This window comes from Arvicola amphibius, chromosome 10 (genome assembly GCF_903992535.2).
Source record: "Arvicola amphibius chromosome 10, mArvAmp1.2, whole genome shotgun sequence".
NCBI classification, from domain to species: Eukaryota; Metazoa; Chordata; class Mammalia; order Rodentia; family Cricetidae; genus Arvicola; species Arvicola amphibius.
In genome coordinates, this window is record NC_052056.1 from 117,380,087 (window position 1) to 117,390,845 (window position 10,759).

Genomic DNA, 10,759 nt, shown 5'->3' on the forward strand with positions numbered 1-10,759 from the left:
GCCTGTGGCTAACATCTCCACCTACTATGGGCTTGAAGGTGAATGGAATTACTGACAGTTCCCAGGTTCCCACCGTGGGCCTGACAATGAGTAGAATTATTTTTTTAAAGTGTGTGTGTCCGTGAGAGAGTGGGGGGGGTGTACTTGAATGGCAGGCGTGCATATGCCAGAGTGAGCGTGGGGGGAGAGAGAGAGAGAGAGAGAGAGAGAGAGAGAGAGAGAGAGAGAGAGAGAGAGAGAGGTGTACTCGAATGGCAGGCGTGTATATGCCAGAGCAAATGTGTGGAGATCAGAGGACAACCCTGGGTATAGCTCCTCATCTTCCACGTTGTTTGCTACTCTGACCTGGGCCTAGACAGACCTGTGTCTCATCTCAAGTCTGCAGAGCTGTTAGATGGGAAATCACCACTCTGGCAGTCACAGGGACTCACCTTCAATGACACCTGCTCCCGGAGGGTGGAGTTTGCATACGCGAAGGTGCTGGCCATCCCGATGCACACGGCAATGCCTGCAGGAAGCGCAAGGTGACATGGGTCGTGTTGGCTTCCACCCACTCAGACCTCTCCAGCCTAGCCCGAGACCCTGAGCAATGCTGGGGAAAAAAATCATCCAACATGCCCCTGGAGTTGACAAGAACTGAGGGGAGAAAGACCAACTTCCAGTGATTAGGCTACAAGCCTAGAATGCTGAGCAGCTCATCTGGGGAGTGGGTTTAGAAGAATGGGGGGGGGGCACTGTGTGGTGTGGCCAGACCAGAGTTCAAAGTCCAGCTCTGTCACTTCTGCTTTGTGAGTGCAAGCAAGCTACTGGCCCTCTCTGAGCCCAAGTTCCCTCATCGATGTGACTGACAGACAGACAGACAGTTCACAGCAGCTACCTCACAGAGGGCTGCAGGCACACAGGTAACCTCCAGCAGTGACTGTGGGAAATCCTGTCTACTGTAGAACAAGCCTGGAGTGATTAGTAACACAGACACAGGAGGCCCTGGGAAGCAAAGCAAAGCTAAGGGAGAAGATGAAACTCAGCCGCAGGCGACAGGCAGAGGAAGAATCGGATTGAACTGGCTTCCTCACCACAGTCCGGGTCCGCAGTCTGCAGCCCGGGCGGGCCAGTTCCTTTGGGATGACTTGAATGACTTTTAAATCCTGCTAAGACGTGACTGGCCTAGTACTGATTTCTAGTGTTAGGTCTTCTCTAGGGCTTTCAGATCGACCTAATAGAAGTGTTTCTCTTCATTAGAAACAGGTAAGAACGGTTAACTCTAGACATTTTTCTCTTTTTCTTTCTTCTTTTTTAATACGTTCTTTTTGGATTACACAATAAACAGGGTTGGAGATGGCTCAGCCGGTAAAGGTGCTTGGTACCAAGCCTGACAATCTGAGTTCAATTCCCAGATCCCACAGTGCAGAAGGAAAGAGCTGACTCCTAAAAAATGTCCTCTGACCCAACAGGTGCCATTGTACATATTTTTGTGCACATGAATGCACACATTAAACAAACAAATGTAAATTAAAAATAACCACATAGTTCACTGGAGCTGGGCATCATGGTGCATATCTGTTATACCTTAGCACTGAGGACACTGAGGCAGGGGACACCAAGTTTGATGTCTGTTGAGCTACAAAGGAATTGTGCCTCACAACTGATAATGAAAGAAACAACAACACTCGAGAATCACACAGCTGCAAGGTCAGGCTGGTGGCACATTCTAGAATTCTAGCACTGGGGAGGCAGAGGCAGGAGGAGCCCTGCAAATTCAAGTTGAGCCTCAGCAACAAACATACACAGTTATAACGACAGCCAAGGCTACAAAGAGACCTTGTCACAAAAAACAAATAAAACAAAGCAAAAACAGAAAACCCCTTAGACATAAGCTTGGCAGGATTCAGGGTGAGACTTGAGGACATGCTGGCTTCCATGCTTAAGAACAGCAGGGAAGGGTGGTGACATTGGGGCTCCAGAAAGGAGGGGTGATAGAGTTGGCTAGAACTCCAGAGAGTGGAAAATAAGAAACAAAGGATGGTCTCATCTTGAGATTTTCTTTTGTTATTTATCTTTTTAATTGTGTGTGAGCACCTGACTGTGAGCTCACATGACCATGCATGTGTGAGTACCTGACTGTGAGCTCACGTGAGCATGCATGTGTGAGCACCTGGCTGTGAGCTCACGTGAGCACACGTGTGAGCACCTGACTGTGAGCTCACCTGACCAAGCATGTGTGAGCAGCTGACTGTGAGCTCACCTGACCAAGTATGTGTGAGCACCTGACTGTGAGCTCACGTGACCACGCATGTGTGGTCAGGACAACCTTCAGGAGTGCTCTTCTTCCACCATGGGCTCTGGGGACTGAACTCAGCAAACCGGGGTTACAAGGCAAGCACCTCTACCCTCTGAGTCACCTTGCTGGACCTTGAAATTGTCTTGTATGGGAAGAAGCAACTGAGTCACAGCCTGAAAGTACTGCAGGACAGAGTGGCACCGTCAACACTGCAGATTCCATCATGGAATGATGAGTATGTGCCAGGTACTCAGCTAAGTACTACACAAGTCACTGTCATACTGAGTACCTGCGATGTGCCAGGCTCTGTCAGGGGTGTGTATGTGTGTGTGCATGTATGCGTGCATGTGTGTGTCCATGTGTGTATGCGTGTGCATGTGTGTGTGTGCATGTGTGCATGCATGTGTGCGATCATCAGAAGAGAACCCGTAGGAGTTCTCTTATGCAGAGTCCCCTGCTTATGCGGCAGGCACTTTACTCCCCAGAGCCACCCCAGCCCTTCCTTCAATGTCCCATGTGCAGTTGGTTAAATCTACGGATGCAGAAGTGGGGTTTGAGAAGAACAGCTGTCTGTACTCAACTCCTATTTGAAAGACACGTGGAACCAAGGCAGAGAGCTAAATAACACCTAGTGTCATGCAGCTGGGACAGGCTGGGGCTGTGGTTCTGACCCCTGAAGTCTTGAGTTCTTAGTTATGCCACACAGCTCTTTCCAGCCTACTGAGAGTCCAGCAAAAGAAGGTTATATCTCAACGCCCCTGGGCAGAGGAGAAAACTGAGGCTCTGAGAGGCCAGGTCATCTGCTCAAGATCATACAATTGGGCTGGAATTTGAACCCAGGTCTGACTCAGAACTTCACGCATGCATTCAAGCATGGTTCCCCTATTGTCTGATCCTGGCTCTGGGCATGCCCAGCCCTTCCCTGGAGCTGCAGGCCCACGGGAACTCACCCAGCTTGTGCTGGAAGCACAGTTTGGCCAGCAGAATAAGGATAAAAGGCAGTCCCTTCTGCAGCCAGCAGATCACAGCCTTCAGCTCGGACAGTGCGGGCGCTGGAGTCCCTGGCTGCTCGTCCACCCCTTCTTCCGAGTGCCCACGGTGGTCCCCACCCACATGCTGCAGCAGGGAGCCCCCACGGTGGGCAGCATGGTGGAAGTGGTGGTGGGGCTGGCGGTGGTGGTAGGTGCTTCCTTCAGTGCTGCGGCCACCGGCCTCATCCCTGGTGGCTGGCATCGGGATGAACACGTCCCCACCCCCTGCTGTGGAGCCCAGCACCAGACCTGCTGGGAAGGGGTTGGCAGGCAGGCCACCTGCCAGGCCTGAGAAGAGTGTAGGAGGGGACGCTGTCTCTGCCTTCAGGCTCTCAAATACGCCACCCTCATCCACGCTGGCCTCGGGGCTGAGTGCCTGGCTGCGGCTTCTGCAGGATGGGAAGGCAGAAAAAAGCCCACATCAGACTTGGCCCCAAACTCACGCCACAGGTGCAGACTTAACTCCACTATGGTGTCTAGAGGGGAAGGGAGCCTGCACAAGGAGAACTGGATGAGGTCATCAAATATAATCACCCGGATTAAATCCTGGGATCTTTCTGTTCAGAGGGCGTAAACCAGAAAGAACCGGATGGCCAGCTGCATCACTAACATCCAGAACAGTGAAACACACCTCCTTTCTTTATAACCTCTCCTAGCCTGGAGTGGTCTGTTTCTGCAACTGCTATGCAGCTGAAAACTACCACCCTCATGGGATGGTGGGCACAAAATGCCAACAATGTGACTGATCCAACTGTGTCTTCTCTCAAAATGCTGGGTGTAGCCTGAGCCCTTGAACCCCAGAATGTGACCTTATTTAGGGGCAGGACCCCAATCCAGTATGGCAGATGTCCCTGTGAAGAGGGGTCAGGAAGAGACGTCACCAGAGGCACTAGCTCTACGCGGCTTGTGATCCCAGCATTTGGGAGGCTAAGACAGTAGACTCCTTAACTTAGGGAGACCCTATCTTGAGGAAGTGGGAAGAAGGCTGGAGACTGTTGCTTAGTGGTAAGGCTTCACGTCCACTGTGTTTCTGATCCATGAATTCCTACCACTAGCCCATGTGAGGTATACACAATATCCCCGTTTCACAGATAAACCAACGGAGGCACACACAGACACAGGCACTTGGTCAGAGGTGAATGGCTGGTGAGGGATAAGAACTAAGAACTTGGTACCAGGTGGACCAACTCTGGAACCTACATTTATGTTTATTTTTGAGACGGGTTCTCATCTATCTTAAGCTGGCCTCAAACTTGCTATGGAGCTGAGGCTGGCTTTGAACTCCCAATTCTCCTGCCCCCACCTCCCAAGCACTGGGGTTATGGATGTGCACCACCACGTCAGGTTTTATGTAGTGCTGGGGTTGATGGGACTTCCTGGGTGAGGTGAGCATTGTACCCACTGACCCACAACCCAGCATCGGGCTCGCTTTCTCAAGCACCCCACTCTCCATAAAAGCTGCCGGAAGCACCCTACACTCTACCCTCACACTGGACGCCTTGCCTCTCAAGGGCCTCCTGCCTCACCCCGTCTAGGTGACCTCACCCTGCCTCCATCATTGTCAGCTGACACATCCCCTCCCTGATGGGAAGGCAGGGGCCACAGCTCACTACCCTGGGACTGCCTGCAGAGGACTCATCTCAGTGGTCAGTTTATCGTCCACCTTTTCCTAGAGACCCAACAGCCTCCATCCTGGTTGTGTGCTGTCCTCACTGTGGGGAGCCCAGGACAACTGCAGGTGGCCTAGACCCATCAAAGACCAAACGTGTCAAAATCTTTGGAGTGGGCCCTGTGCCTCAACTTCTCAAATCCGCTGGAGAGTCTAGCATGCGGTGACAGGGACAAACTTGAGTGCCTAGTCCCATTTGTACCTTTGCCAGAAAGCATACTGCATCTTGTACAGAGTATGTTTCAATGTAGTTTGAAGGAATGAGTCAGAGAGTCAGAGCTAGTCCCAGAACAGTCAGGGTTACATAAAGAAGGAAAAAAATGTTTAAAGCATTTGCTTGAGCCTGGTATTTACAAAATTCATTTGATCCCAGAATTGTTTTTATCCCTGGAAAACCTATTAATGTTATACAGGATACTGAGACACACAGCAAGGGACAGGTTGGTCTGGAGAAGTCTCAGAGCTGTTTCCCTCACAAACTGGACTTCATGGTACATCATCCTAAACCTGGCACAGCTTGAAGATGGCTACCTCATCACTCTCCCCACCGGGCCCCCTCCCTGGTGGCTCCAAGGCCTGGGAACTGTGTGGTCCTCCTCCCTTGGGCTCTGGATAAAAATACTAATGACAGAAACAGCAACAACAACAGGCACCATGGCTATGTGTCTCAAAGGAACTGAGCTTTCTCTGCATTTCAAGAGCTTGGCTCAGAAAGCACACATTCTGTCAGGTGCCCAGGCCTGTGTGGATGACCCTACCGTCCCAGAGGATGCTGGAAAGCCTCCCCCAATCCCTGAGCTCACCTAAGTTCTTGAGGCCCCAGGGAACTTTAAGGCAACTTGAGAATGCTCAACCCACCAAGGGCTTTTTTTTCAGTTGGCCTCCCTCCCCTCAGCCCTTCTCCTGTATCCAGCTGGGACTGTAGCCAAAATGGGAAAGAATATTCCCTGGAGGGTTGGAGCTGCACTTCCAACTTAACCACTTAAGGGCAACGGCTCAGGGAGCCCAGGGGAATGGATTCGCTTGGGTCGAAGAAGGTAAACTATGATGTTTAAAAGGGGCCAATAAGATGGGTTCAGAGGTGAAGGTGTCTACTGAGTCTGATACCCGGGGCTCAAACGGTGCAAAGAGAGAACAGACTCCCACAAGCTGACCTACATGCCATGACACAGGCACCGGCCCAAATAAATACAGAATGTAATTAACACTTAAAGTGCAAATTTTGATTGGAACAAATGGACCAAAGGTCAAATCTTAGTCCTGCCATTTCCTGGCTGTGTGACTTTAGCTAATGGACTTGCCCTCTCTGAACTCCAATCTCTCGTCTTCAGGCTGCTCTAATGGAGGCATAGCATATGCCCTCAATGCATGGTGGACAGTATTTTTTCTGCCATGATTTCTGCCCCCAAAGATGTCTGGGTTCACTTGAAAGAAAAGTTGTCCTCTGCTCAGGAGATCCTATCAGGCACGCTAACTAACCGTAAGAAAGATGTTCCTCATGCTCAGGAAGAAGACACATTCATTCATCCTCAGCAAAGCTGGCATTTATCACCTTTCTACGGCTGGAGAAACAGCTGCTGTTATCTGTCCACTATCTGTGTCCATGACAAAACGCCCGAGACTGGATAAAGGTGTGGCTGTTTCTTCCTGAAATCAGGACCGCTGCACCCAATCCGCACAAGATTGGGCCTCACAGAGGGAAAAGCAAAAACCACTCCCCTGCCTCCTGTGCTCCCCGCAGCTACACGTGGTTCCAGGGGAGCTGGTATGTATATATGTGGGTGCTTAAAGGTCCCCTGAAGGGAGAACTCCAGTGTAGCAGCCCTGCTGGGATGGGCTTTTTGGTGATGCAACTTCATTTGAATCACTCAAGCTCCCCAGAAAGTGACCCCAATAAACTCAATGGTTCACACACAGCCTTCTAGGAAAGAGGAGACAGCTCTCAGCAGGCACAGGTCTGCCAGATCCCTGATCTTGGACTTCCCAGCCTTCATAGATAGATGCATGTGCGTCAAGAGGCAGGATGGACCCCGTGCAGTGTGCAGTGTACAGTAGCAGCTGGCGGAGGCCAGGAGTCTCTGAAGGAAAACCGGCAGGAACAATCACTCATCTGAGCTTCGTGGATCCTTGTGGATCTGTCTTACAGGGTTTGGGAACTGTCCTAAGACAATGGCAGCTGCTCTGTCAGTCCCTGCGGCAAGGCTGCTGCGCTCTAAGGAGAAAGTCCCCTGAGGGTCACGGGGTGTGCTATTAGGGGGTGCTGTGGGCCTTTAAGAGGTGGAGCCTAGAGGTAGTATTCAGGTCCTTCAGGGCATACACTGCACGTGAGGAGCACAGTCTGAGCAGAGCAGAGCTCTCCACTGTATTTCTTATTTCTGCAGGCAGCATCTCCCGCTGAACCCGGAGCAAGCCGTCTGCCTCCTGGGTACAGGGATTCCAGGTGACTGCTAAGCCGGCCTGTCTTTACATGGGCTTGAGGATTGTAAACTCTGGTCCACTGCTTGCTGGACAAGCACTTTCTTCTCCAAGGAGTCTACCTGCTACTCTCTGCCATGTTTGAGAAGTAAATCACTCCCACCCACACATGCAGTCAGCCACCACGGCCATCCATGACCTGAGGTGATGAGGTCAAAAGTGGCCACTGAGGCAGCCTTGCCATTTGCTCTCTCACCCTCCAAGACTGTGAGCTACAAAAACACTTTCTCCTTATGAAGTCACAGGCCTCAAGTGTGCTCTTAGAGGAACACAAAGCTGCCAAATACGCCGCAAAGCAATTTTCTGTTGGGTCTGTTTTATATCTCCAACAACTGGTATCAAGAAGCGGGTATTTTTTAATTCATTTCACCATCCAGAGTGTAGGGTCCCCACTGGTTGGGGAGTTGGGGGAGGAGGATTCTTACCTTTCAGGTGGAATACTGTCAGTGTTGCTACTGTGGCGTCTCTGCATTTTCCTTAGTACCTGAAAGCCAACACATGTGTGAGTCACTTCCCTGGACACAACCCTTGCCTGTTGCCATGGTAACTGTAAACAAGCATCCCTCCTATGTTACATGGCTAGGGCTCTCTGACAACTTCCAAACCAGATTTTTTTCATTTCTGCCATGTAACCCAGGTATTATATCCCACGGGAGAGAGTTGTTACCCCATCTCACAGGGCGGTCCTGAGAGCCACAGGTGGAGATGGTCCTTATGTAAAAGACGAGAATAGCTCACGTGACTGTGAACAGGCGCTCGGTGGGGCGCAGCGAGCAGCAGGCGGTGCCCGCCCTTTAACCTGCCGTGTGACCTCAGACAGATCAGAAACCTGTGGCCTTCCGCTCCTCATCTGTCCCATGGCGGGGGGTGGGGGGAACGGCAAGGTCAGACTGAAAGCCTCCTTCCCTCTCACACATTTGGCAAATGAAGGCGTGCCTTCCCATGGACACACATCACCTGGTGCACCGCAAGGAGCCACATGGACTTCAGACCTCCATGTTGATGAAGCGTGCCGTGGACGTTCAGGGCTCCTGCTGTAAGGTGGCTACTGCATCCCAGAGACAGCAGGCCTTTTGTCCTTCCTCTTTAGAGGGAAGCGCAGGGCAGGGGCTCCTCCAACACATCAGACCTTGGGTGGCACAACAGGTCATGGGATGGCTTCTGCCACGTGATAAACTGAAGGATGCACCTGGTACGATAACAAGTGATCCCATTTGCCCCGTAGTTCGGTAGCTTCTTAGCTACCCCCTCTGAGGCACTTTCAGCTGGTTATGGCTTCAATAGATGTGCCTTATTAGCAGACTAAGAGTCCTGGGGGTTGAGGCCATAGAGCTGTTGATAAAGTGCTTGCACACTGGCAGGAGGACCTCTGTACGTAGCCGGAGCATGGCGCTGTGCCATGGAATCCCAGCACTCGGGAGGCTGAAACCAGAGGATTCCTGGGACGCCCCGGCCCAGTCTTTGTAGCTGATGAGCCCCAGACCCCCATGAAATAGCTGGTTCCTAAGGAATGATACCGAGGGTGACCTCTGACTGGCACACACGCATATGCACATCCAAACCCACGTGCAATCCCACACGAGCATCCAAACACCCCTGCATATGCGCACACACACACACACACACACTCAATGTGCATGCGTGCACGCGCGCGCACACACACACACCAGCAGGAAGAAAAATATTTTCGAGCTTCCACTGGCTTCCTAGTAAAACCAGATTTGCTAGAAGCCTCTAGGTTGTGCCTGAAACATCCATCACCGCTTACAACCTCAGCTCAGTGAGTCGTGCCTGGACACTCTCACATTAGCCTTTCCCCGGCTCCGGGTCTTCACGCTTGCTATTCCTCCCCTGGGATGCTTTTCCAGCTGAGGGTTACACAGCTGACTTCTCTGATACAAATGGCACCTCCTTCTGGAGGCCTTCTCTTCTCCCCCCCGGCTCCTGTGGGATCTGGCTGCTGTCGTCTTCACAGCCCTTACCATTTACGTGCATGTTCATTTATATGAGCCATGAGGAGACTGGTGTCTGGTTTGCCCTCTACCTCAGCATTGCAGAGATGGAGGGTGATCAGTACTTGTGCAAATACATCGGGTTTCCCCAGACACAGTTTTCTTAGATCCCTGCACCTTGTCCCACCTCCCATACCAATAAAAGATCAAGAAAAAAAAAAGGGACAGGGCCTGGAGAGCGTGTACACTCCTTCTGCGGAGAACCAAGTGCAGTTCCAGTACCCACATGGGCAGCTCACAACTACCTGTAACTACAGCTGCAGGAGATTCAGCCCCCTCTACTGGCCGTGGAAGGCACTTGCACTCACATGCACAAACCCACACTCACACATAATTAACTAAAAACATCTTTAAAGAAATAAAGGATATGTTCCCACCAACAGGTTCAACTTCCCGGAGTATTTCCCCCATACAGACCGTCTCTTAGCCCAGGCCAACACAACTGGCCACTGAAGGGCTTCTTACTTCTGCACGGCCTTACAAGACCACCAACCTAGGATGCCACCAGTTAAGTCGCTTATCGTTTTTGCAAGGTTAAATTAAGTGGGGAAAGACTCTTCGGCATCATCCTCATATACAGGCAAGCGCTCTATCAACGAGCTACACCCTCGGCCCCCCCATCTTTATAAAGAAAGGGAATGTCATCATGTAACAGGTCCCCAAAGAACTTGTAATCTGGTTTAATACTCCCCCTGGCCCAACTACTCATCCTCGGGGAAAATAAAACACAGCATCGCCACGTTTCCATCTACAAGCGTGACGCAACGTCCTAAATTAAATGCCCACGATTCTGCTGCAGGCAGGCGGTACAATTATTCTAATAACGAATCCTGGAGCATATCTTGCAAGCAGGATGCAATAGAATGAATGAACCGCCTCGGTTCCACACACCCTGGCCCTCCTTATGAGGCCATACACACCCTACAGGGCGCTTGGGCTCAAGCGGCGTCCCCAGGCCGGTCCAGGGCCGCAACGCGCGCACAGGGGAAGCCTCTCCTGGCCAGGCTTGCAGGGCGGCAGGGGAGCGAAGGGCGAGCTTCGCCTTCGTTTACCTTCCAGACACTTCAGCAATCACGGCCTCCTCTAATCCAGCCAAGCCAATCACCGGCGCGGCCCGGGCGGCACGTGACTTCCGGCCGGCTTGCCAGGTGCGCAATGTCGGCGCTAGGACCCAGGCACAGCAACGCCGGCCTCTGGTCTCCGACGGCCCGCCCATGCCTCCGGATTCAGCCAATAGAAGGCCGTGTCTCTGCGGGGGACCAATGGCAAGAAAGCACGGAGGGGGGCCTGGCAG

At 51.9% G+C, this 10,759-nt stretch overlaps 1 protein-coding gene across 1 annotated transcript in view; it reads right to left on the reverse strand.

The window, feature by feature from the left end:
• Positions 1–10,559, reverse strand: part of Rnft2 (ring finger protein, transmembrane 2) — a 53,781-nt gene extending 43,222 nt beyond the window's left edge. The window contains exons 1-5 of the mRNA XM_038345494.1: positions 10,518–10,559; positions 8,411–8,642; positions 7,879–7,937; positions 3,229–3,698; positions 432–508 (exon numbers count right to left, since the gene is read on the reverse strand). Of these exons, the coding sequence (XP_038201422.1) occupies positions 432–508; positions 3,229–3,698; positions 7,879–7,937; positions 8,411–8,434 (630 nt within the window). The 5' untranslated portion in view covers positions 8,435–8,642; positions 10,518–10,559. The remainder of the gene's footprint in view (positions 1–431; positions 509–3,228; positions 3,699–7,878; positions 7,938–8,410; positions 8,643–10,517) is intronic.
• Between the last annotated feature and the right edge of the window lie 200 nt (positions 10,560–10,759).